This window comes from Poecilia formosa, unplaced genomic scaffold, assembly GCF_000485575.1.
Source record: "Poecilia formosa unplaced genomic scaffold, Poecilia_formosa-5.1.2 Scaffold432, whole genome shotgun sequence".
NCBI classification, from domain to species: Eukaryota; Metazoa; Chordata; class Actinopteri; order Cyprinodontiformes; family Poeciliidae; genus Poecilia; species Poecilia formosa.
The window spans coordinates 173,151-200,752 of NW_006800371.1; the positions used below are offsets into that span (position 1 = coordinate 173,151).

The 27,602-nt window shown below is 39.0% G+C and overlaps 2 protein-coding genes across 3 annotated transcripts in view; both read right to left on the reverse strand.

The window, feature by feature from the left end:
- Positions 1 to 721: 721 nt before the first annotated feature.
- Positions 722 to 8,558, reverse strand: fkbp8 (FKBP prolyl isomerase 8). The gene is made up of 9 exons (XM_007577219.2): positions 8,438 to 8,558; positions 7,679 to 7,949; positions 7,116 to 7,285; positions 6,246 to 6,334; positions 4,920 to 5,140; positions 4,318 to 4,490; positions 4,160 to 4,237; positions 2,268 to 2,402; positions 722 to 1,945 (listed from the first exon to the last, which is right to left on the reverse strand). Exons 2-9 carry the CDS (start codon positions 7,914 to 7,916, stop codon positions 1,859 to 1,861), a joined length of 1,191 nt encoding a protein of 396 aa, XP_007577281.1. The 5' UTR covers positions 7,917 to 7,949; positions 8,438 to 8,558; the 3' UTR covers positions 722 to 1,858.
- Positions 8,559 to 10,095: 1,537 nt separating this feature from the next.
- Positions 10,096 to 27,602, reverse strand: part of ssbp4 (single stranded DNA binding protein 4) — a 108,175-nt gene continuing 90,668 nt past the window's right edge. The window contains exons 6-17 of one of the 2 annotated variants that reach the window (XM_007577220.2): positions 22,844 to 22,927; positions 20,551 to 20,677; positions 19,685 to 19,752; positions 18,563 to 18,627; positions 16,675 to 16,720; positions 16,536 to 16,571; positions 16,371 to 16,425; positions 15,341 to 15,411; positions 15,117 to 15,195; positions 14,763 to 14,791; positions 14,561 to 14,662; positions 10,096 to 13,200 (exon numbers count right to left, since the gene is read on the reverse strand). In XM_007577220.2, the coding sequence (XP_007577282.1) occupies positions 13,120 to 13,200; positions 14,561 to 14,662; positions 14,763 to 14,791; positions 15,117 to 15,195; positions 15,341 to 15,411; positions 16,371 to 16,425; positions 16,536 to 16,571; positions 16,675 to 16,720; positions 18,563 to 18,627; positions 19,685 to 19,752; positions 20,551 to 20,677; positions 22,844 to 22,927 (843 nt within the window). In that variant the 3' untranslated portion in view covers positions 10,096 to 13,119. Of the gene's footprint in view, positions 13,201 to 13,259; positions 13,404 to 14,560; positions 14,663 to 14,762; positions 14,792 to 15,116; positions 15,196 to 15,340; positions 15,412 to 16,370; positions 16,426 to 16,535; positions 16,572 to 16,674; positions 16,721 to 18,562; positions 18,628 to 19,684; positions 19,753 to 20,550; positions 20,678 to 22,843; positions 22,928 to 27,602 lie in introns of those variants that run through there. The other variant, XM_007577221.2, reaches the window with a different exon arrangement.

Consider the following 27,602-nt stretch of genomic DNA (forward strand, 5'->3'; position numbering starts at 1 on the left):
AAATAAAAATGTACAAAAGCATTTTTGAAGAATTTCAACTACTATGCTACAGACTTTTCAAAAACCTTCATTAAAAAGATACAACTTAGCCAACTTTATAATTTATGAAATTTTAAAACACTATAATAATGACATTGTATTTTAGTCAGTTAGATGTAGCTTAACATTTTTCATTGCCATTTGTTTTAAGAAAAACTTTCCTAAAATCTTGAGTTAAATTTAAAAAAAAAACAGAATCTAAACTTTTTCCGTCCAGAACTGAGGATGAGATTAGTCGAATGATGTTATACAGTATCAATATTGTTGGTCTGAAATCACTGATTTTCTGACTTTGTTACAGGCCATTGAGAATGGATGTCAAACTTCCTCCTCAGTGCAGACACCAATTTGACCCTGCAGTGATCTGTCGGAAGCAGGAAAGATAGGTCATCTAAAACATGCATACAATGTGAACAGATATCCAGAAGCCTTTGGAATGTCAAGACTTATCAGTTCAGGGAAATGTTCAGCCAGTGACTTCTGCTTCTCTTCTGTATAAGAGAAAAACATGACTCAAATGTATCTGAATGGGAAATGTCCCAGTGAAGCGTCTATATAATTAACAGTAGCACATTTAGTTCCTCTGATATTACAGATTTAACCAATTTAACCACAGCTGGACATAACACAACATTTCATTAGTCAAGAATAGCTAATAATAAAAAAAAATTAAAACAAACAATATTTTCATAAGATATTTATTTGTAATCAATACAAAAATTAAGAAGAGCAAAGAATGCCAGGAACTCATCTGAACAGTTATTTTGTTGGCATGATGCGGCTTGTGGCTCCGTTGTTCTGACATCTACTCTAAGGACACCACACATTTAGCAGAGTCACGTTTCGGTTTTGGAATGAACAACATCAGAAAATAACTTACAAAAAAAGAAAAAAAAAATAAGAAAACTTATGGTCAGAGTCAGAAACACTTGGTCACTGAATAATATAATATAATATTAAATTGAAATTAATCTTCCTTCAGCTACACTCCTAACAATATATGCCTGTAATAAGCTAGCTAGGATGAAAAACGGTTTTCTTTTTTGTTTCAACTTTGAAGCCACTGTCAGTGTTACTTCGATAAGACTGCAGATCGTTAGGTTTTATTTAACTGAAGCATGTTGCTTGGTGTTTATTTTTACTCAATAGTGTTAGTGAACAGTGAAACAGAAAACTACCTCATCAAAAATCAACTGCATAAAAGCTGATCAACATAAGGTATTCAGTTTTGGACTGCTTTCAAAGTGTGTTGGGATTACTTTGGTCAGCTAATGTATTTATATATAGAATCTGTATAAAGTGTAAACAGGCCATCGCACAACCAACTATCTTGCTATCTTATGGACCTCAGATTACAGGGAGCAGTTTGAGAGGAAACACTGTACCATAAACTGAAATCACATCACTTGGATAATAAATATTTTACAAGCGCAATCTACTGCTGTTAAACTATATCTCAGCATAACTGGCATTTTATTTTCTATGTGGTAAAAATATCTTCCGTCTCGATCTGTTCTCATTTTGTCTTTATTTCAAACAAGCAGTTCCTCACACCGACTACCAAGAACAAGGAAAAGCTGGAACAAAGGTTAGATGCACAAACCTATACATCTACAAGGTTGGAAACAACATTTTCCCATATGTAATTATTATTAATCGTCACATACAGTTCTCAAACATAGTAGAGAAAAGAGTGTGACAGTGAAGAGGCGATTTGCCACCTGACATTTCCACCTCCTTTCACTGAGAGTGGAAGGTGCCGCCAGATGTGCTTCAGTGTTTAGGCTCTCCCCACTGCGTTCGACTCTTCTGGTTCACTTCAGTTTCTGGCCGCTATGACAACAGATAGAGCTACTCCACCAATGGCCACAGCAGTCGCACCAAAGAGCCACTTCCAGCTGAGACCCTGCAGATAGACGAGCATGGGGTGACTCGTGAGAAGGTTGAAGTCATGAGGCAACAAAAATGGACCAACATACACATGCTGCAGCTAAGCCCAAAAGAGTCAACATGAATTAGCATCCCTTTATCAATGATTGACTATGTTTACAGATGCTTGAGCAGATTTTTTAGAATAATAATAAAAAAAACTGCACCCAAATACAATTTTCTTAAATACATTTGATCAATTAGAGTTGATACAGAGAAATTGTATGATTGATTAGTGCAAAAAAAAAACAAAAAAAAAACTGGTTTACAATGCAGCTTTATTTTAAGGACTTTCTTACCCATGAAGACTTGGCTCTGGATTTTGTCGTGCCGCTTTTTGAAGGATTTCCTAACATCTTCTTGTACATGGCCTGCTCTGCTCCCCTCTGCTCTGAGTGCTTCTTCACCAGCTTGGAGAGCTCTGCATGAATTGTCTGCATAGAGAGAAAAAAAAAGTCCCAAGAAACAAAATGATGATAATGGACCCAGTTCAAACATTGCAGATGATAACTAGACATTTAGCAATGCATGGTTGAAATTACTGGTAAAAGAAATAATAACTATACACCAATTTAATATGACTAAACACTGGGAAAACGTTAGCTCTGCTCTGCTGGGTTCCAAGAAATAACAGGCTTCCATTACAATAACCAGGCTGCAGTTTAGCCCACATGTCCTCACAAATATTCCAGGATCTGACTTCAATTATTGTTCCAATAAAAGCTCCGGTGTGAGTCATTTCTTTGCTCTTAAGGCTCTCGAGTGACTAAGCAAATCGGTCTTATCAGACAGAAAATGTTTATGCTCAGTAATTGCACTTCATCACAAAGACTGAAGAAACACCACTCAGAGTTTACAGAAATATTTACCCGTTACCAAATTAATATTATGAATTAAGTGTTCCTGCACAGACCTGTGGGAGAAAGGCATCGCTCTCTCTGCACATATTTAGCTTTTGTTTAGTCATTTTTGCTCCCAGTTATACATTGAAGGAAGGGACAGTGTTTAGTTGTAAAATCTAGTGAAAGTGGTCCATGTTATTGTAGGATTATAAAACTGACAGAACAGTGGCCGGTTCCCAAAGGAAAGGACAAAGTGGGATAAACAAACATGCGATGTCCTGTTTGTCCAAACTCTGTGCCGAGACAGCCAAAGGCAGTCTAAACTGGAAATGTCAAGTCTGCGTGTCATTTTAGGAAATTAAACAAACCAGACAAATAAATCTTCTCTCGTCAAACTTGGAGGACGAGGGGTGTGGCAAGCTGACAGAGTGACAAATGTAAACAGTGATGTACGAGGAGCATTAGCAACGACTTTTCACTTCCTCCCCCAGCTAAAAAGCACCTTATTGATTTGAACGACTGTCATTAAAAGGGAAAAGAGTAGAGATGTTTACTTTGGTATTACAAATGAATCAGACCAGCATCTGGCTAATGTGTTAAATCATACAAAGAGTGCACAGAGATATTTATTAAGGATTCTCTTAGCCACCAGAGGCTTTCTTTGATGACACAAAGACAGAAAGTCCTTCCAGCTTAGATTTACGGGGTGCCACCCTTAACCAGTTGTGTAGACCCAAATATTTTGACAGCCTTGTTAAAACAAAACTAGACTTCCTTTCGGTTCCCTATTTTTCATCCCTGAAACTCTGCAAAGCTAAGGCTTTATAGTGTAAACTTTCTCAACATCTTCAGGTTGAATTTCCCACAAATTGCATGATTTAACTTCCAAAATATGTACTCGCCTGTAAACGAGGCAATTTAGCGAACGTGCATCTGTCCAAAATGAAATGGTACCTTTCATTACACAGCATGTGCAAGCAGGAAACTGGTGCACAGGCCATGTGCTGTGCAACAGATTGGTGTAGGACTGACGTGGGGAGCTCTGGGCATCAGCTACGATGGTGCTGCAGCTGATCCAAGAAGCCCACACACTTGAAAATACTCCGGTAAGTGGCCTTATATAGCCAAAGAACCTTATATAGTCGGCTGTATGAGCAGAAGAGAACCCATGGATAGGCTTTAGATACGGCCGGGGTGCAGGGTGAACCTATTTACAGCAGCAACATGAAAGCAGATCCTTTGAAATGATGAATCAGCGGTTCACCTTGCACAGCAAATTCATTCATGTCTTACCCAACGGCACCATCTAGTGGTCAAAAGGGAGGACTTTTATTTCTACACGGACTTACCTTGTTGCTTGGTTCCAGCTTCAGCGCTTTCCGCAAGGTTTGAATGGCCTCAGTGTATTCGCCTTGCAAAGCCAGAACCTTAATCGAAAACACACACCAGATAATGCATGACTGTGGCAGAGTTCGGCAGAGCGTGGAAGGTAAAGGAAGAGCGATACCTTGCCCATGCGGAAAAGGGCTTTTATGTTGTCCGGCTGGTGCGCAAGAGCGGAAACGCAAGATTTAAGGGCCGCATCATAGTGGTCCAACTTCAGCTGAGAGGCAGCCATGTTGTTCAGACACTTGACTTTGACGTCCAGCAGTTCCTCCTCCTCCTCAGGACTAATGTCAACTGGAGCAGAACAACAACAAAATAATTACTAAAACCTGAAAAAAAAAAGAAAAAAAGAAAGAAAAATCCCCCTCTTATTCAAAAACATGAAAGGGTTCTCAATTTTTTAGCCTCCATTCTGATAAAAAAAAAATGTCTATGTAATAAAAACAAATTTAAAGAATTTCAAGCTGAACCCAAAACATATAACATGGCCAATTTATTTATTTTTTTCTCATGTGGCTTTTTGTGTGTGAAATAACCCACACAGACAAAAACACAGTCCTCAAGACAAAGGTGGGTTCTAAAAAATTTAATTTCAACATTAAACTAAATAATTACAACTATGATTTTCTTTCTATTACCAAGCAACATTGTGACATATGTTACATAACATAAAAAATAGAGAACATTTCTCTATGACCCTTGACTCCTCGTTGTTTAACTCACCTTTGGAGTTTGACTCTGTAATCTGCAGGGCAATGCTGTATGAGTTGACAGCAAAAGCGTAGTCTGCGCACTGATAGTGAACATTGCCCCGCTCTCTCTTGCGGATGGCCAGTGCAATTCTGTCTGAAGGCGGCATCAGCTCCACGTCTGGCGCGTCAGTAGCTCCCACCAGTTCCACTTCTAAGGACAGCTGTGCATTAGGGGGTATCTCGGGTTCAAGGCTGGCGAGAAAACAAGACACCGGTCCAGTGAAGGGAAGCAAATGAAAAATACCTGGATAACTGGGGACAATTTCATCAAATAATAGGAAATATTCTCACTGGCTTCTGTTGATGTCAAAAAGTTGGAATTTCTGGCAGGATGATTAACTTCAAGTTAAATATTATTGTAAAAGTATACTATTAGCTTGATTTAAATATATGTATAGAGGCTCGCTGTAAATTTCTAACATATTCTCGGTTACACAATGTTAAGTTAGCAAATGCGTAGTTTTCTTGTCACATTACAGCTGCAACAAGATGCTGTTTTTAAGCTGCCCATTTGAGGTAAAACGTCAATGTCAATTTCATTGTATGCATTTGTCTTACTGTTGTTTTATGTGTTTTATGACCTCAACAGTGTTGCTAATGTTGGTGGAATAGAGTAAAGTGAGCTGCTGAATATTCCTGGGTCTTCTTTCCTCCCTGCTACGTCACTATTGTAAGTTTGGTCTTGGTGTAGTAACTCACCTGCTTAAATAAATAAAATAAATAGGACATTTTCATAAGCAACAGAGCTTTTTTCCAGGGTTAAAACATTTTAAAAAAACTGAACTCATGAAGGCAAAAACAACAACAACAACAAAAAGTCAGTGTGATTTAATCGGTGAAATGGACTGGTTGACATCATGGAACAAGACTTGCCAACAACAGGCACTCATGCATTCCTCAAGCATGCGCTGCATTTCCTTTGCAACACGTCATATTTACAGAAAGTAATTTACCATTTTTGAAAATAGAAAAGTGCATCTCATTTTGGCTTTGTCTTCTTTTTTGTTCAACTGGCCTGAAACTGCAACTCTATTTGTAAATATAAGCAGATTCCTCTTTTAGGTCACCAGAGCAATGAAGCTAAATGACAAGCATTAGCTGCTTACAGCAAAGTAATGTCATTTACAGCAAGGCAGAGTGGCTACTAAATATTCCGTATTCAGTAGACAGATATGCTCACACATATGGATCAAAAACAGATTTTCCAGCTTTCCTGTTTGTGAATTGTTTTCAAAGCTGTTAAAATACACTGGACTTGTTCAAGATTTAACACAGGTTCACAGCTATGTTTTCCTACCTTCCCCTGGCACCATATGCATATTTTGCATCAGTGTGAATGAGCGCCTTCTCTCCCATTTCCATGAGCTGCACAGTCAGATCCAGTGCCTAAATGGAAGGAGACATTACCATGAAATAAACTTTCATCACAACTACTTTGATAAATGTCAAGAACGCAACAGCCCGGCCACAGCCGTTCTGTGCAAATCTGCTCAAAAAAAAAAAAATGAAGTTCTTGCTTCCAGCAAAGTCTGGGCTTTCTCCCCTCGACTCAGCTGTCTCCGGTCAATTTTTGATCAGACCAATCGGCGAAGTCGTAAACGATGACGTCAATTTTCTGCACTGCCTTAGAATTGTAGTCTGCTTGTAGTTTTATCATTGGCAGAGGAGGAAGTGAACAAGCAGTTCAGTCCGTGTTGGTCACGTTTCCAAATATTGAATTAACATTCACGACTGCCTCACAGGCAAACATTGGTGACTGGGTAAAATTTAAAACTTCAACCCAGCCCAAGCCTCCAGGAAGCCATCGTTTCTCAATAGCTGAGGGCCCAGACCCTCAGTACGAAGCAAAATGTAGTACAAGCGGCTAGTAAGGCAAGCCATAAAATACACTCACTCATACCCAAGGACAAATTAGAAATATCAGTTAACCTAACTTCAAAGTCATGTTTTTAGGCGGTGAGAGGAAGCCAGAGTACCCAGAGAAAACTCAAGCATTTACAGGGAGAACATGCAAACTTCCTGTAGAAAGACCTCAGGCCAGGATTCAAACCCAGGGCCTTCTTGCTGCGAAGCAAGAGTGCTATCGACTCTGGCATGATGCAGGCCTTATAAAAAAAATAAAAAAAGAATAAATAAAACTTAACAAAACCAAAAAAATGTTTTGTACTTGAATGACATCGCCGTCCCCCAGAGTAAACGACAGATTATTTTGCTCCTCTACAAGGGTTCCATCCATCAAATGTGTTCTCAGATTAATTTCCACATCTTGTCCTTTTTGAGGTCGGCTAGCTCGCCCCTTCCCTGGCTCCAAGACTTTCTTCTTAAGCTGGTCATTTCCTGCAAACGTAAGTGACATTGTATCAGAACAAAACGGAATGCTTTCTGGTGATTATGGAGCAACAAAAGGCTAAAAATTGGTTTTGTTTAACACTGTGGAGATTAGAACTCATTCATACAAAATGAAACAAAAACGAAAAAAAAAAATAAATAAAAAAAAATAAATAAATAAACAGCTAAAAAAAAGCCAAACGTTTGAAGTTTCAGTACAAGTAGCTGTGAAATCTGCAGTTAGCTTTAACCAAATTATGTCTCATTATTATGTGGGCTGTAAAGCAGCTTCCATAGGGGCATATCCACATGCTTGATGGTGCCACTAGCTTTAAAGACTGAGTAAAACTCTCCAGAGGAATGTAACCTGCTGTGTCCTGTCATCCTACAGTTCTCACATACCCAACACATCCAGCCATTCGTCCATTTGTGCTGAAGCCTCAGATTCTTCCTCTGCATTTTTGTTTTCTGCATTATCTGCTACATTCCTATCCCCTCCCCCAGCATCTTCCAAAGGAGGAAGGTCATCATCGATGTCTTCTTCGTCTAAAACCTCAAAGTCCTCTCCACTGTCCAGCAACGAGGTTTTTCCACTCTTCTTGGCAGATGGAGCATTTTCATGGGCATCTGATGCGTCCATAGTCTCCACTTTTCCAGTCAATAGTGCATCACTCTGTCAGGCAGAACAAAAAACAATGCAGTTATATGCATTTGAGATACATATTTAGATTTGGGTTGCGATCTTAAGAGATGAAATTTCAAATCACTGCTTGATTCAATCAACCATAAGATATTTACCTAAATAGCTACATAACTATTTTATAAAACATTCTACAGTCTTTGTAAGTTGTAAATAAGTAAAGTACTAAAAGGCTCAGAAGAACATACCACACTTATCCGGTTAACTGACAAACAGAAACAAGCTTTCTAGAAGTTTCTAACAAGTTACCTTGCAGCCAAACCCTCAAGCAGCTAGCAGGCTAACAGATTAGCAAAATACAGTAGCGTTAGCTGTTAGTCTCGATATGAGCTAGCAAACTGTCAGTGAACACCAGAAGACCTTTTTCACCCTATTTAGCGACGTACTGCTGTTTTAATAATTTCAGAAAGTAAGAACTCGTCTAAGTCATTCATTAAATAAAAAGAAAATCCACCATTTACCTCCAAATAACCTTGTTTTGGTCCCGAGTCGTGTCCCCCTTACTTCAGTTTAAGGCAGAGAAGTTAGCTTGCGCATTGTCAACACGACAACAATTATATGGGTTAGTGGTAGTGTGTGCTCAACATCGTACTGACTTCAACAAAGCAGCAACCTTCTTCCGGTTGACCTGAAACTCCTCCTTCGTGAGTGTTGAAAGTTGACTGCGCACACACACACACACACACACACACACACGCACACACACACACTCTCCGGACCGTGGTTTAAATGTTTTATTATTTTTGCTGATTTAAAAGCAATCAAGTGTAGAATGGTGAATAATTAAAGACTGTCGAAAAGAAGATGTCTACTTTAAAGCATGTAAGAAAGCAGAAGTAAAGACACCGTATCTTGAACATTTTGGAAATACCATCTCCAGAATAGACAAGATGCTTATTTCTACAGTACCATTCATACATTATAGTTCTAAGAAAGAAAAAAAAACTATAATATATAAATGATACAGAAAAATAAAGATACACTGTAAATAAAATGACATTTAGTCAAAATATGCATTTAGGACTTGAAAGTATCATATAAAATGAAAAAAAAAAAACACTTAAAAACAAATAGATACAACCTGGTAAAAATTAACTGATAAAATAATGTTTGTCCTTAAAGAAAAGGTATCTGATGACCCAATGGTCATAGTTAATACCTGACCAGTAAGTAATATATTTAACAATTAGGCCCTATGCCAGTGTTTCCCAACCCTGATCCTCAAGGCACACTGCCTTGCATGTTTTAGGTGTTTTCTTACTTTTGCTGATTTCAATTGATGGCTGACTAACAGGGTTTCCTCAACTGCAATCAGCTGAATCAGGTGTATTAAAACAGGGAAACATCTAAAACATGTAAGGATGTAAGTCTTGAGGACCAAGTTTGGGAAATGCTGCCCTCAGTGCTTTACAGACCAGTGATATTTAAACATTTAAACATGATGTTTTTTGTACACTTTGTCAAATACAACCTTGTTTGAATTAAGTTGGCCTATTGATTGTGTTATTACATAAAAATGCAGAAGTTGGATTTGGGTTGAGGGTTTTATTAGTCTGAAAAAAATCTCTCTTACAGCGCAGTCTGGGCTTTCGCCCCCTGACTTGGATTGTCTCCGGTCAATTTTTGACTGGAACAATTAGCAAACAGAAGAAGAATTTGTGAACAATGATGTTTACCCTTTATGAACACAGGGTACCCATCTTTTCTGAATGGATAACACATAATTTAACAAAGTTAAAATCATCTCAAGTTGGTTTCTTGAACATGTCGAGTTCACTGTACTGCAGTGAATCATCAGATCTCAATCTTTCAGAGCATCTTCAGCATGTGGTGGAGGAGGAGATTCATATCATGGATGTGTGGCAACTGCATGATGCTATCCAGTTGAAATGGACCAAAATCTCTGTAGCAATATTTTCTGGAAACAATATTTCCTGTCTGAAATTTTTAGCTATGACCAGTCCACAGCTTTAAAAATGATTAAATTATAACCTTTAAAAAAAAAATAAAAATAGGTCAATTAAACCCTTCAGTTCAGACACGATGTATTTACTTTCTGATCCTTACAAAAGTAACTAAAGCTGAAGACGTAACAGAAAAAACACAAACAACAGGTGAAAAAAATCAAATGACATTTATTATTGATGCATTGTTTCTTTTTTATAAGCAAATTATCTGTTTTTCTTTCAGTCTAAAGAAACTTTACAATATAAAGAAACATACAAAGAACATCTTTATTACCTACACAAGACACCTAAGTCCCTAAGACAAGATTCTCAACTATCCTACCATGAAATACAAAGCAAACCCAAGAGACAGACTGCTTCATATTGAATACTGCCGAGTCATCCGAGAGGACCGCGAATGGTTCAAGCCAAACCCTCCCAGAGTAAAACAACCAGCCCATCCGACCAGCAAATCTTCCTAATGGTACAGTATTATACATCACAATAGAAGTACAGAGATGGCCAGCGATCAATATACACAGAGGACCGAGAGAGGATCAGTGAGAGAGTTTTTCACTATACAATGCTATCACGGGAGTGGATAACAACACAGTTTACCCCCCAAGTTTCAGATTTTGATGTACTTTTACTTTTATAATCATGACTTCTTTTTTTTTTTTTTTTTTTTTTCTAGTTTAAACATTTTCTGGCACTGATAAAATCCTTCATATCAAAAACTGCAACACGAGGTCACATTTCTGAAGGGAAAAAAAATGCCCTTTGGAAAATCTGGTCACAGGATTTTTTTCCTATTTCATAGCCAACAGTAACATTATACAGAGAAAAAAAAAAAGGAGTGAAGAGCCGGAGCGGGGATGCCTCGGCCCGTTTTGCGTCTCTCTGTCCTGTCCTCTTTCTGTCCTGTCCTTTCTTTCAATGCCTTCACCACGTTGCCGTCATTTACACATTCAGCCACTTTACAGTATCTTATAAATTTAGCCACGTGAGCCAAATGGTTAGGTTAACGCATCTTTTTCTCTATGAAAAAAAAAAACATGAACAGTTTTATTTATAATTTACTTTCAGCTGTATTCATTGGTAGTGACTGACATATCAAAAACATGTCAATGATATCAAAATGCATTTTACAGTATTTACAAAAAGAAAGAAAAAAAAACTATAACGAAAACGAAAGGGTGGTTGGGGTGGGAGGGAGAGGAAAGAAGGGCAGCGTTTCATTAAATTCAAGGAAGGAGAGACTGATTCCCAGGTCAGGGGTTGTCTTATCCTGGAGATATCCCTGTTTCCGCTGATATCAGAAAACAGACAGTTGTGTCGCCATCATCCGCAAAGGCTTCAAATGTTGATTGCTTATTGTTTGTTGATGTGAGCGGCGCAGAGCCAATTTGATTTCAGCAGCAGTGATAAGGCAGAGAACAGAACATACAGGAAAACACTCAAATCGTTTGATATGTAGCCATGTTTAGCTTAGTGTGACGATTAGATTTCAGCTAAATGCATAAAAAAATTAAAGTAGTTCACTGAAAAGACATATCTTTTTTTTACAGTCTTCTGTGATTGCTCTCTTCTTTAGACCACTGTGGCTGCATGTTCTGGAAAATTCAAGGTCATCGTCTTATCTAGACAAGTCCATCACAACAAAGTTAAAGAATTTGCCTAAGGACAGTCCTCTGTGTTGTCTGAAAGGGATCATCCAACTCTATGATTGGCATGGGCAGATTATCAGAATTAAGATATACCAAGGTTTTAAAAAATTTAAATAATAAAAAAAAACAACTATATTTTTGCTGCTCCTATTGGTCTTTTTTAACAAGATTTGAGGTTATTACATTATTAGCTTTACTGCATTTAAAATGGTCAAATCTATTCTATTATTAGCTGTTATGAAATCGTTGGTTACAGCACCTACATAAAGAGCAAAAAGAAGTAAAAGCTACCATATTTTGTGAATTAAACCCAGTTTATACCATATTTTTTGCCTAAAAACAAATCAAAGTAACAATATTTAAATGCTATAGCATTTTAGCTTAAATGGGAGTAACTGTTTTTCTTTTTTTTTTTTTTTAGTTTTAAACAGTTTTGCTTTGATTTTTTTAGGTGTTAACATCATGATACCACAGGATTCCATCACACCCTGAGAATCTTACACCTGACAATTGAAAACAAGTTAAACTTTGTGAGCGTATCACAAGGTTCAAAGTGATCCACCAGTCCAAAGATGTGACACGGTCCAGATCGTTTTGAGTGAATCCCAGATGGAAACTTTGCCACACAGGAAGTCCAGAAGAGAGAAAAAGAAAATGTAACCAAGTTGGACGACTCACTGACAACTCGTAAAACAAGAACACAAGAACAACACAAGCCAAACCTGTTATTTACAGACGAGGGGAAATCTAAGGTTCACAAACCGAGTTACCAAGAGCAGTTCCTGTCAGGACCGCCAGAGTACCCCGACTGAGCTGCTCTCCAGCAAGTGAAACAGATAAATGAGGGGATTTTTTTTTTTCCTAAAACAAGACAGATAAACAGCCGATCATCCAATGTGCATCTGCAGACAAGCTTTAGCAGAACAAGTAGACATTTTCTTTTAACGACATCACCATTACATGATGCTGATGTGGTTAAGTAGCTGTTTCTATGTCAACGCAGAATAGCTGGGAGGTCAGCTGTACCTTGAAACGCAGTTTGATGGAAATCCACGCAATGAGACAAAAACACAAACAACAAACGGCCTCAAATCATGTAAACAGAAAGTCATTGTGCATTTCTCAGGTGTGTGCTTCTTCTGTCGTCATTGATGCTGCTGCTGAGATGCAATGTGCCCTTTGAAAGGAAAATTCATACCTACGTTAGCTGGATAATCGCAAAAAATATTAAAATAAGATTATTATCACCCACAAAAAACAAAACAAATCTTAAATGAAAGTTGTCCTAAAATAGCATTATCAGTTCATTCTTTTGAAACGCCTGCCCACAAGGGGAGAGTTTTTGAAAAGTCCCACGTGAGTCGACAGCTGCAAAGTCCTCCGTGTTCACGATTCTGATGGCGGCGTCCGGGTGGGAAAGAGCTAAATGAAGAGCGCAATCCTACATGAGAAGGTTCTTGCTGAAGGAGAGGCAGGCTCTCGGTGGAGTAGATGAACAGAGAAGGTCCTTCCTGCTGTTTGGAGACCCTTTCACGCTCTCACACCCATTTTACAGGCAGTGGGATGTGGGGCTCGAAGGGAAGTCCTGCTTTCCAGGGGAATTCCCAGGGGCTGTGTGGCACCACAAGCCATCCACGAAGAGGAGGATGAGGAGGAAGGGAAGAAAGGAAGAGGGGGAAGAGGAGGAGGAGGAGGGCAACGCAAGACACACCATAGTGGTCGGGGAGGAAGGGATTCAGATAAAGGGAGATGAAGAGGTAAAATGAAAGATTAAAAAAAAAAAATCACACACTCATCGTCATGTTGGGTGAATACTGCAGAGAGAGAAAAGAGAAGGGAGAGAGACAAGATAAGCCAATGCTGGATTAATATTGTTATGTCACCCAGTTTGAGATGAAAGCAGTACCGCTACAGGGTAAATGCCATGTTCAGTAGCAGCTTGCAGCAAACGCAGTAACACAGCAGATACATATCTGTTATTTATTTTAGGTGGGAGAAAGCAGACAAGATATGAGCCCAAGGAGAAAATGTAGGATGCAGAATTTTAGTTTTTACTGATGGGCCAGCCTCACACAACTACGACATAAGCTAATATCTGTTAGCTGGCTATACATCTTGAGTTAGGACAGGCTAAAACAAGCGGCGGCATTTCTTGCATGAATGTTGCCCTGGGCAACCCCCTTCTTTTGCCCTGCCCCCCAACTAATGGAAATGCTGGAAGTCACCTGCGATTCTTGGACAGGGTGGATACAGTGCAGCTCCACACAAACCACCAAAACTAGTCTTCCTATTCTCAGCATCGAGCACAGGGCGCCGACTCCACGCTGACTGCTTATTCATAAAATAAATAATTTGTTAGTGCACTGCTGCCAGATAATATCTCTTCTATGCGGTTCTCGTGTGCCCCCTTTTCTAATGCGGCTTTGGACGCCTGCTAATATAGTCCGTTTCAAAAGATGTAAGATAAAGAAATCAAAGCCTGTTTGTACTCACATTAGCTTGAATAAGCATTCACCTCCTTAAATGTCTTCATATTTTCCAGGTACAAACCCAAGCTTTTATTGAGGTTTTGTTTAAGGGACAATAAACAGTCCTATAAATAAAAATCTCAATAGTGTGGCATTCATCAGCCCCTTTCACTCTGATGCTAATAAATAAAATTCAATTCTGTCCAACTGCTTAAGCAGTAAACAAGAACCCAGCTGTTCTGTGAACCTATCATTAGTGAACAAACAGCATCATGAAGACCAAGCAACACACCGGGTAGATTCAGGAAAAAGCTAAAAGAAGTTTAAAGCAGGGTTAGAAGGAGCAGAAGGAGCATTTTCAAGGCCGTGACAAAGAGTTGACATGCAGCGCAGTAGTGTAGATTTAGCTTTTAAAACAAAAAAACAACAACATGGAAGTAGGTAACAGCAGAAATGAGACTTTTAGTTCCGGGTTGATGTATGATGTGCTACATGCTACTCACACTTTCACTTTGGAATGGGTTTAAAAAGTTGCCTGCCATCTCGCCGTCATCCCGCGGAGTGCCGGGAGGATTGTTCATGCCTGCCATATTGTTAGGCGAATTCTGCAACCCAAACGGAAGAAACGAACAAGAGCCAATAAATAAAAAAATACATGTGAAAAAAGAGACATCAGCAGCTATGCAATAAGTCAAATAGGCTGACCTTTGGCAACCCATCCATGTCCCCAGAGCCTGTGATCAGAGGTAAACAAAAACATTAGCAGAATACCCAGAACTTAAGTGAAGCTGTTTGTTGCTGACACAGATAAACTTTACTGGCCTCACTGTTCACGTCACATCCACAAAATCAATAGGCCTGCTCACCCCGGTCTAATCTGTTTAAACTTTGATCAATAATAATAATAATAATAATAATAATAAACACTGTTAAAAACGCACTTCCTGAATCTGCCATGAGAGGGCGTTGTGCTACAGCTAAAAGACTGGAGCACGAAGAAAGCCATGTTTCATCCCGAACGTCTGCATGAGAGGAATCTGCTGCACACAGCTGTCTCACCTAGTGATCCGTTCATATGATGCTGCTCCATAGCTCCCATTCCTCCCATTGGTCCATCTGGACCTGGTCCCATTGGGAACTAAGGAAAAACAGTTTTTGTTAAAAAAAAAAGAAAAGAAAAAACAATAGCTGAGAAAATCATTGGTCTTTTCTGTGTTTTTACATGGTAAAGCATCGCGTATAAAAAAGGAAGTTGAATATGAATAAAAATTTTCAGGACTCACATTCGGTCTGTTTCCACCCGGACCAATGGGGTTCATCATTGTGTAGATGTTTTCGCTTGAATTTGTGGAATCTGTGGGAAAGAAAGCAGGTGAACATTAGCGAGCGCAAGATGTGAAACCAGCTGAGTTGCAAAATCTTTGTGCGTTCACTCGACGTATCACTCCCCAGTGCAACATATGCCTTCAGAAGTCAAGAGGTCGGGGAAGACTAGTGAACAAACTATATAGTGAGGAAACAAAGAAGGGAAACAGGACCACGGTTCCTTCATCGTGTTATGAGGAAATTAGATATGCCTGCTGTGTGACCCCTTTGTGTGTATGCTGAAAAGATTCAAAGGGATAAGCTGACCTTGCAGTGACACTGCAGGTACCATATAGTAGACGCAAAAAAAAAAAAAAAAAAGTGACACAAAAAAGAATAAAGGACAATTTGGTCCAGGATGCATTGAGTGGTGGAAAAATCCTGGCTGTGAACGCCACTTGTGTTGTCGTGACTGTCGGAAAATTGGGGGCGGGGGGAGTGAGCACATGTGAGGTGTGCCTCACTGAGGGAGGTTTGTGCGACTGCAGAGGAAATATGTTTTCCCTCCCGGTGTGCGTGCGAGCGTTGCTGCGAAAAGGTTGCCCCGCAACATATCACAATAGAGGAATGTATATAAATAATGAATGGAGGACATAAAAAGAAGCTCTCCACAGGCCAACGGGAACGGAGAAGCTACAGGGTATCAGTGTTTTCTTCTCAGCCAATCCTCCACTGAGACTTTATTGACGGGTTAAAGCTGGGTCGGATCAGTCAGTGGATTTTGGACCTACATGCCTTTGCTTCCTTGAATACGCTCATTATGAAACACTGTAAACAATGCTGGAATTTCAGTATTTATACATATTTTAATGATATGTAGATAGGTGTCTTTTTTTTCTATTTTTTTTTCCTTAAATATTTCTGAAAGAGAGACAAGGAGCTGTCTGAGAATAAGTTTAGACGGATCCTGTCTGGATGAAAAAAAAAGAAAAAAAGTGAGCTACTCACCGCCAGGGCTGGGCATGATTGGAGTTCCCGGTGGTCCACCTCCACCTGGAGGACCCTAAAAAGGGATGAGAGAAAGGAAGAGTGCTTGACTGCCAGTCAGTCACCACAGAGTAACAGGTAATTTATGGCTCGAGGTCACACATGAGCCCACGATGGGGCACTTACCACATAGTTTCCTGGAGATGAGGATGAATAAGCTATCTGTGGTGAGAACAGACATGAGGAGAGGGAGAAAAAAATGACGCCCGTTCTTGTAAAGGCAGCCAGTCATGGTGGAGAAGACATGAGAGAGAGAGTGACTCACCGAATTATTGTTGGGATTCGGCCACGGACCTCTTCCACCGGGACCCCTGAGAATACCAGCAGGAGAGGAGAAATGACCCAACGGAAATAATGCTGTGATTCATGGATAACAGGAGTTGATTTTAAATTGCTTCGTGTCATGTTACTTAACAATAGGAAACAAACAAGTATCAACAATCACAATAATTCCTGATAATCGGTAACAGAATATAAAAGGCGTACATGTGAGTATTATAAACCCCAACTTTTAGAGGCTAAAAAAAAATGTCTGCTAAGATTTGATCCTAGAAGAGGGATGTCTCCTTTGCCCTGAACATAAATGGATTTAGAGTTTTGCCAATTAGACTACTTATAAAATGTTCATTTCGTTGTTATGGAACCACTGGGAACGGCTTGGTTTCAAAAACAGCTCACATTACTGTTTTTGTTTTTGAGGAAACTTTAAAGAAACATGTGATACATATTCCCTTCTACTCTCTTTCTTTTATTTAAAGCCGTTTAGATCCAAAAACAGCCTCCAACAACTGATTGACATGTTGACGGCAAATTTCGACTAAGCTTTTAACAATCTTTTCAACAACATCAATAAAAAAAAAAGTTTCTTCATTTTCATATTAATTGTGGTATGCCTCAAAGCTCAATTCTAGATCCAAAGTTTTTTTTTTCTCCTAATCATACAATCTATAAATAATACTTAGTTGCTATTTTAACATTTGTACTGGCATCACTTTATAATTACACTATACTTTCACATCATTTAAAATGTTTAAATGTTAATTAGCCTTTCGGGTCATCTTTATGGACTAAAACCTCCCTGTTTAGAAGCTAGTATTTTTTTTTTTCTCCAAGAAAATATTTTGCGGACTTCTTGTGTTTTGATCTCAAACTGGTTTGCAAAAACCCCCCCACAAAAACAAACAAACAAAAACAAAACCTCATAAACATTAGCCGCTTTCCAGTCATAAAATCAAGCACTTCATAGACGAGAGAGGAAATTTAAAGGGTGGCAGCAAATAAACCAAATTCATCTAGTGGGGAGTTTATTGCTATTTTGTTTAGGAGTAATGTAGGTACCAAGCATAACAGGTTCAGTCTTGTTTTTATCTTCTGAATATTTCAGCAAAACCTCTGAATAACCCTGATTCAGAGTCTGTTGGGATGGATCACTTTGCTGTTATCCTGTCCCCTACCAAGTGGGAACTCAGTGGGGTTTGTTGGATTTACATCTCTCTAAATCATCATCTAACTTGTTAAAAAAATTATACATTACACATACAGCAAAAATTATTAACACCACCAGTAGATTTAGGTTCATAGTATTTATTTTCACTAGCATGTTTCACCTTGGGGTACATAATATTAATGTTTTGGAGCTACCCAGTTTGAGAATCTGTGAAAGTAGCCAAAGATTAGGGTGACGGCAAAGAGTTAGAGGTGATTACAAAAGTTAAATCAGTGATAAAGATATAAAAACGTGGGTCAGCATTTTATAAAACTGGTTTAATTGCTGCAAAGATTTTTCCACTGGGATTCGAGAAGAGTTTTAATTCATTTTCAATATGCCATTTTTAGTAAAATACAAATAAAAACAAAATTGTAAAAGATCATTTGTGACACTCCTTTTACAATGATAACTTGTCCCACTTCTAAACAAAAAGCAACTCACAGGCTTGATCCAAATCATTTTAAATCTAAATCAGCCAGGGTTTGAATTATGTCGGGCCTAAAAGTAAGCAAATAACCAAATCTACTAACCAAAATAACTTAAATGTTCATTCCTGATTACGCTGACAAAGTACTCAAATATGATTTTTATTTGTATGAAACATTTGTTTTGAGGAAAAATAAAAAAATAACACAACAAAAAGCTTTTTCTTCAGCCTACTAACATGTTCATCCCTGGCATCCCCGGCCCCATGGAGTTCGGAGGAGGCCTCATCCCTCCGCCGTAGTTCTGTGCAAAGACACAAGCACACCGTCAGCTCAGAGCCCCACACCTGCTCCGTCGAAAGTTTTTGAATCCTGATGAAGGTCAGCGAGGATCATGTCTCCTCTTAACGAGAGTCTAATTACGTCCTGTGTGTGTGTGTGTGTGTGTGTGTGTGTTTCAGTGTGTCTGCACTCCCCTCTCGATATTTGCATGTATGTTGCAAATATCATGGCTGCCCGGTGGGGACTTTTGGCTGCCAATGCATGTTTATACTCGGGTATGCGTGTGTGTGTGCGTGTATGTGTGTGTGTGTGTGTGTGTGTGTGTGTGTGTGTAAGGGGTTCAGGCCACAGATCTGCTCCACCAAAGGAAGAGTTTTGTTCAGCAGACGATTACACTTGTCGAGCAGATGCCACACCAGCTGCTGCCGTTCTCGCTGCCAAAGTCGGAGAGTCAGGGTGGCACACAGAGGGGCTGAAGGGCACAGTGTGGGTGTCTTTGTCTGAGATAATGTTTTAAAATGTGAGGTGGAAGGGTGCAGAGCAAAGAACATCTCTTCTAATCAGAATTCAAGAGAAAATGCATCTTTCTGATGAATTTCCTGAGCATCTGGAGCATTGCGATACACCAAATTCAGTGAAATCAAAGTTATAAAAGGCAAGTATTAATCTTGGCTCCGGTTTTGGCTCATGCCAAAGCGTCTGAATTCAGCAGCTACATCCACCCCGTACAACTGGTGTTAGCAGGGAGGGACATCTGGTCAGAGCCAAGGTAATCATCAGGGCTCTTCTGATATTTACAGGCAAACTTATGAGGCCGGTCAAGCCAAATACACCCATTGTTTATAGGTCGTTGCTTCAAAATGATCACTGCTTTTATGGAAGCACTCAGTAAACGGCCGCCAAATGTTGGCCTGGCTTGTAAACTGACGACAGCTCGAGCACAAAAATGACACTGCAGAGCAGCTGGACAGAGAATCTGCTTTACTGGAGCATACTATCCCATGTTGTTACTTCTTTTGGCAACGGTTTTTTGTGGGTCCTTCACAACAATAATGTTCCCGCTGCGTGTTGTAAACTACCTGTGGGCCCATGCCTCCCATTCCTCGTGGGGGGTTCATTCTCATCGGACCTCCCATGTTTGGATGTCCTGTTGTGGCACACAGAGGGTGTTGGAGTAGGAGCGCAGATTGGAGGCACAAAAACTACATGAAATGTTCATATTCAGATGATAAAGACTCCAAGGTAAAAGAAAAAATGATTCATGCCACATTTATTTTCACTTTCTGGTAAAGATATGTGAAAGCCTTAAGATAAAGTTATCTTTTATAATGGATAATTGGATAATTTCAACTGAAAAAGTAGGATAAAATCTAATATTTAATTTGAATACATTCATCGGTGCCAATATGGCACTTTTAAAATATTTGATCACAAAACTCACTGCAGGCAGAATGATTGGTTTCCCTCCCAAAAAAATCCTATACAATAAATGCAATTTATGCCTTATTTTATAAGTTTATGAAAGTTTCTAGGAACTTTTAATTCTACTATCTTCTTATAAAAATAGGAAAGACAAGAGACACATACCTTCAAGTAAACTAGATACATATTTAGTGTCAGGAAGTCAGGGAACAACATACAAGTAAGCTTGCCTAAAATCTACAGTCAGAGCAATCATTTCAAAACTTAAAAACTACTGGAAGTGTCACAAACTGAGCTGAATGATTAGCCAGGTTTTTCCTCTCATCACACACACTGAAGATGATGGTAAAGCAGGTATAAAATAAATTTAAAAAAAATCTCTGAAGCTTACTGCCAGAGATATGGAGCAACAAAGTGAGATTATGCTACTCCTGAGTAAGATTCATTTATTTTAAGGCTTTTGGGACATCTGTGCCATCAATAACAGTGGAGCATGCTGGGACACCATTAATGTAGTCAGTACCTTGAGGTCTAGTGGGATCCAGACTGTTTGGAAGGAGGGGCTGAGAGCCTGGGATGCTCCCGGGAGGCTGGTTTGGCATTCGGAGGGAAGGTCTGGGGCCTCCTGGGTACCGTGGAGACATGAAAGGCTGCAGGATGGACAGGAAAAAAAGACAACAATAAAAAAAACTCTTTACATTTTTATTTTAGAACAACCACTAAACATGTTTATATTTCATGACTGAAAGGATTTCAGTTATCATAACAAGGATTTCCTGACCATTGTGTTTGGGATAAAAAAAAAGAAGAAGAAAAAAAAAAGAAATCCCAGAAGCTGAAGACATGAAACAAGAATTACACTGAACTTGATATTAATGTTCTATTAAACCAAATGAATGAATGAATGAATGAATGAAATTACTTGCCAAAAAATATGTATTTGATCAGGTAAATATGCTTTGATCAAGTGTTTCAGGAAAAAGAATGAATATATTTTACATTTAGTTAATATGAAATATCCAATTTCATTTATTTAAGTGAAGAAAACTGAATTTATTTGAAGGCTTCTGGGAAAACAAATGTTTTGTTATCAAAACATTTGGATGTAGTAAAAATGAAAACACCAACATTATAATCTGCAGCCCAGACTTATACGGACAATTGCTGAAAGAAGTACTGCGTGGCACATTATCCATAAAACTGATGAGATATGAGAGAAACCACAGCGTTTATTAAAAAGACAAACACAAACCATAGCATGTCTCAGCGTGCTACAGTCATTATTAGCTTTGTCCTTAAAACCCAGTCTTAGATTTTACCTTAATAATGTCACAACACGGTCCAGTGACTCTGTCAGTCCATTCTCGCTCTCTTCTTGGCTTGCTACATTGAGATAGAGTCATGTTTTTGCTGGTTTTTATTCAAAAATAAATGTTTGGCTTCTTAAGTCATTTTAAGATATCATCAGTTCATTAATTCTAGAAATAAAATCGCTATAATATGAATAATTATTTCAAATAGGCCTCTAAACTATAGTTTCTCTTTCCTGTGCAAATCTGTTAAATTATTTCATGTAAAACAGATCAAAATTGGTGCTCATTACAGCCCAAGTGGGGGTGTTTAGGGGTCAGAAACAACTAGAAAGCCCGATTTAAGCTGCTCAGTATGAAGGCGATTTCTTTGCTGGGCAGCAGGGGGAGCTATTGTGCTGGACAGTGATGAGTTTTTGTTTTGCTACAAGTCTTAAAACTGAGAATCCTGTCGTGTCTTGGAAAGTAAGACCTCAGGAGGTAAAAGCCATCAGGATAAAGGTAGAGGAGGACGGACCAGGCAGCGTAAACAGAACGATGTGAAGGCAGGGAAGTGCAGCAGAGAAAGTGGACATGCACAGGAAAGGGGAGATTGCACAAATTCAGGCAGATGAAATACTCAGTATAATTTAAACTTTACAGAACAATTTGCTACCATCTCCTGCAAGTCAGAGAGCAGCGATATGGTGATTCTGAAACCATAGTCTGAGCGTCGTCAGACACAAACCTGCACGTTTCCGCAGAGCGGGGACAAGAACAGTCCGGTGGGGACACGCGTACAGAACCAGCGCTACTGAACTAGTGAATAATGAAAAGCATTACAGGCAGACGGTTAGCGCTATTACCAACGAGAGTACATTGCTGCATCTACAAAGTACCCACATCCAGAGGGGCCATCTTTCAGTGTCAAATGAGGGGAAACAGTTGTAAACAAAACCCAACCTGGGGAAACATGGAGATTTAAACACAGACTGGAAGACAGATGTGTTCACAATCACGAAATGCAGATAAGCAAAATTTGTGTTTAAGGGGGAACTGCGTTTTCTGTGTCAGTGTGTGCGTTTGGGGCAAGCGGAGGACAGCTTATGTAATTACACTCAACGCTGGGGGCGGTGGACTGACTTACTACTGTTTTCTTACTCTTTACTCTGCCACTTCCTCTTTTCCTCTCCCCCCCTTCCCCTCCTCCTGCGTTGTGGTGGGTTTGCACACGGTGAGCCTGCACAGTGTCAGGCCATGCTGCAATATTAATGCTCTATTGATGGACTATGGGATGGTGAGTGCTCGGCTGAGGGAGAGAGGAGGCCCTCCAGATGCACCTCCGCTCTTCACAGCCAGGCCAGCACAGCTAAATTATTCATCCAGTTCGCCATCCTGGATGCTGCCTGTCCCTGGCTGCCTGCACACCGAGGGACCCGGGAGCCGTTTCTCCTTTAGTGTTACCATAACTGAGTGAATGAGTGAATAAGAGAGCGTACACAGACACAACCGAGAGGAGTGTCTTACCTGTCCATGGGGTCCCATCATGGGATTGCTGGGGTTGTGTGGTGGGGGCTGTGTGTGAGGAGAAGGCTGAGATCCTGGAGGACCCTGGAAAAGATGATGAATAAATACGTAAATAAATTGTGACAGGAGAGATGTAGGTAATTTTCAGTTTCTGGAGGAATCTGCTAATGCTGTGGCTCAGAAAAGCCTTAATGTTCCTTAGACTTTTTCATCTTATGACATGTAACAACCACAAACTAATTGATTTTATTGGGACTGCGATGCGTCCATGTAGAGCTTCTGTTTGAACCTGCAGGTCTTTTGGTGTATGTGTCTAACAGCTTTACTCATCTACACACCTACATTTTTCCTTTCTTTCTTTGTCGCAAAAATAGTTGAAGCTCAATCAGAATGGACGAAGAGCATTCACGAGCAGCACATTTTCAGTCCCAGATTTTCATTTTATCATTTTACTAGGACATTCCAATACATGCGTTGACTTTGATCCGATCCAACTCTTTGTTTACATCCTCTAACAGATTTCTCTGCGAGATGCTTAGGGTTTTGTTTTATATCCTAACTCTGTTTTAAACTTCTCAACACCTTTATCCCTAAATGTTTTGCTGTGTTTCTTGGTCTTCATTGTGGTGTTAAATAAATAATATTCACTATCATATCCCAAATGCCCTCACAGAACAACTGGATTTATACTGAAATTATACCCAAATTGACTCTCTTCACAAAGTAGGTGCCTTCAAAAGTGGTTGCATAGGATTTTATTTGGGGAGATCAGAGTAAAATGTGGTGAATGCAAATGCAGGCAAATTTTGTATAAATAATGACAATATAAATATGTTATGCTTTACAATGGTGCCCCACTTTGGGTTGGTCTATTCCCTAAAATCTAAAAAAAAAAAAAAAACATTGAAGTTTTTGGTTTTAACGTCACAGCATGTGAAAAAGATCAGGAGGTGTGATCACGTTTGCACTGCATACTTTTGCAAGGGACTTCAGGTGTGTTCAGGATGATTTACTGTTAAAAAATCATTTGGATTCTCACCGTGTGAGAACTACATTGAATGGCGTAAAGCAAGTTCATAGAACAACATTTCGCTGTTATTTGTCTGAAATCCAATACAGTGAAAGTGAGCAGAGACATCTTTTTTTTTTTTTTTTTTTTTTTTTCACTGCTATTTAGAGGCTTTTGAAAACTTAATAAGGCTACATGTTTGCAGGGACACAAACATTCAACACAGGGGATATTATTTACACAAAGATACCAACAGAAATCTTAAAACAACAAAAGCTGTATTAAGCTTTAGGACCTTCGGTTGTTCAGTACGACGTGTGCGGAAGCAGAATTTCCCCTGAGACAAATGCAGCCCTCATTATTCAGACTGTGTTTGTCCCACTATATCAAGACAAAATGTCAGCTGCAAAACAGACCAACTGCAGTGACCAGACGATTGAGTCACAATTGTTCCACCGATTCATAAATCAGCGCTTCATTGACTATCACAACTGTGAGAGGCTGCAGTTTTTGGTTTGGCTCACATCGGATGTAGGTTAGATCCAAGCAGCTCAACAATGTAAATATTTACAATTGTAGTTTTTCACTTTGGCTTCTTCTGTCTGTAATAATTGGAATCATGGTGGAGTCTGTTGTGTAGTTTTGTACACCTGTGATTGGATTTAAATCTAATTAAACCTGATAAAAACCAGAACATTTATACAGAATCCTAAAATTGGCAGAAGGCATACTTGCTTTTTCCATGCCAAAAATAAAAGAAAAAGGTTGAGACCAGATATACATACAAACTTATAATAATTAATGAATGTGGTAAAGCACAAGTGTTTCCTACATGAGTTGTAAAAAGTAGCATAACCCATAGCAATCTGAGAAAAGACCAGTAGAAAACAAAGACTTTACAGAAGGTAGTAACAGGATGTTTGAATAAAGCTCCAAGAAAAAAAAACAAAAACGATCAACTAGAAAATACTCAGAAGCTGGAACTGTGATTCGGAAACAAATTATTTCAAACCAAGTACAACTTTAATAGCCAACATGGCTGCCATACAAATCAAAGTGAAGGTGGCTGTAGAAATAAACTGCTTATTTCCAACTTTTAACAATCTGTATCTCGTTACATCAATCACATGCATAATAATACCGTGCAAGACTTTGTTAGCGAACATGTTGCTACAGTGTATGAATACATAAAAGCCTCAGAATGGTTCCCACAGCTTTTCAGACGTGCAGCTGGGAAATAATTTAGACTGAGGTGACATCATTCCCAGATCCAACAAGGTAAATGAAATGCAACTGGAGGCAGAACATGTGTGCCAATCAAAAACTAAACACAGGTTTGGAAGCAGATTTAAGACTGAGTGAAAAGAAACCAAGGAAGCTAAATAAAATGTATTAACAGAATATAGCATAATAAACTAAGAAAGAGCACTCAATAAACTAAACATAAACATAAATAGAGTCCTGGAACTTATTATCAGTCAGCTATGCTAATAAGATGCAGGAATCATTTCTCCTTCTACTTAATTTTATTATCTAAACATGTATAATCCCAAGTTTCAGCCCATTTTAACATGGGACACGTGAACAGAAATATTAATTTTGTGAGTGATTCGTCCAGTAAAATTAGCTCAATAGCTGTGATTTTGTTTCTGCCTCACAGTCACTGCATGTCCAATTTACATATGTAGCCTATAATTACCAGACAACTATCATATCTAACCTATTAGCCCAACAGGGAGTGTGCATAATAAGATTTGTCACTGACATTTACAAAGGACCACAGTAATTCTGATGTACAGGAATTATTAATAGCCAGTATGAGGTCAGACCAATTCATGGGGAATGCTGTAATCAGTGTTCAGTTGCATTAATGTGGCTAAAGGATAATTCAATGCCTTTTCTAACACAGAGTTAACCTGCCAATTTCACCTCAAGGTACATTTGGGCCAAGCAGGTTTAATATTTGTCCAAATACAGAATCAGGTGCCAGACTAAGACTATTTTGGCGAGTCAGCTTCGTTTGATAAAGAACCACATTTCAATCCAAATCAAACATCACAGAGGAAATAAATAGAGGAAAATCGGTCAAATCATTCTGCAACACTGCACTGAAGACACAATACTGTAAAAAAAAAAAAAAAACAGCTCCCACTTTGTAGACTGACTGGATTTTTTATACAAAGTCTAACAAAAAAAAAGAAGAAGAAAAAAACAACTACTGAACAAAGTGATGCAGAACCAGAGTGTGTTTTATCCTCTGCCATAAGGCAGCATACAGGTTTGAACTGTATGCTACAGAGAGGGGTTAAAAGGACCCTTACTATTCTTTTTTGAAAGACTAAGATGATTTTCTTCTCAATGCTGAGTGTGGTTTATGCAATGAATTTATCTAAAAGAACAATGAAAAGTATGAATGGCTGTAATCCTTGCTTTTCCTCTGTTTTCCTTCCAATATGAAGGCCACTTTTTAGCTTTTACTTAAACCCTACACGTATGATATGAGAAGCTGTGAATGGTTGTATTATTCAATGATATATCCACCAACAGGCTACAGGGTGATCAACTTGTTTTCTGAAGTTGTAATCAATACTTTTCAATTCTACAGATGAATTAAGACTCGTTCCTGACTCTAAGTCAAGGAACCGGAACAAAACAGAAGAAAGATGTTTGAGGAGGTGAGGTGCTTATGGACTAAACAAACTGGCTTAGCAGAGTTATGAAAATGAGTCGGAACAATGGCTTTTTGCATTAAAGTCAAGTCAAACACAATTGTAGCAAAGTGAATGCAGGGGTTTAAGATGAGGACATTGTGTCAGGGTTTCCCACAGAAAACATGCTAAGCCCGGTGGTTGGCTCGTTAAGGCAGTCATTCATCCAGCAGCTTGTCGTGTTTTTGAGTTAAAAATGTTTAAAGTTGACAGGAAATTTGAAAATATTGCTTGATAATTATGTGTCATTGAAAGGTTGGAAGATTAATACCAACTATAAGGTCTCAAACAAATGCAAACATTTTAAAAAGAGACTTGAAAAAGTAAGCAATGCTTAGCCTGATGGGGACACAAGTAAAGTCTGGTGGCCCGCCAGGCTTATAATACACTGGGGTAAATCCTGTATGTTTTTTGTCCAGTCTCAAATTTTCTTAATACAGTTTTTACTCCTTTTTATGCAATGAATACATAAGTATATGGATGGATGGAGTGTTAATGTCCTATTGTAGGCCTTCTTACACCTGCTGAGGCAGTGAAAGATAATTTCTGGAAGTCAGATAACGATTCGCCTTTTTACACGTAGATTAAAATATATTAGTCAAGATCCTTGTTGATTTTTTTTAGCATAACCTCAGAGCTGCTGACGATGTAACTCAAACGCATCTCTCAGTAAATTATACTTACTTCTATTTTATGTAGACAAGTTAATTTCTTTTTTATTATTATTATTATTATTATTATTTTTGTATGACATGAGGCATAGCAATGCACAACTCCTCTCACTTTCCTAGCCCGCCCATAGTGCCTCCCACCCAAGGTGAGATCCCTGGTGGCATGGTTGGGGGGAACCTGTGGTTGACGCTGCAGCGGGAAACTAAACGTGGCTGACTGACTGACAGCCTTAAACCAGCGACATTTCGCCATGCTCGTCTCAAAGCGACGCCAGCGTTGAGATCGGATGCGCGGCTGCTGAGAGAGGTGCTTCCCATCCTTCGAAAAACACTTTTCTTTATGCATTAATTCTGTTTATCTCCTCGCTGTG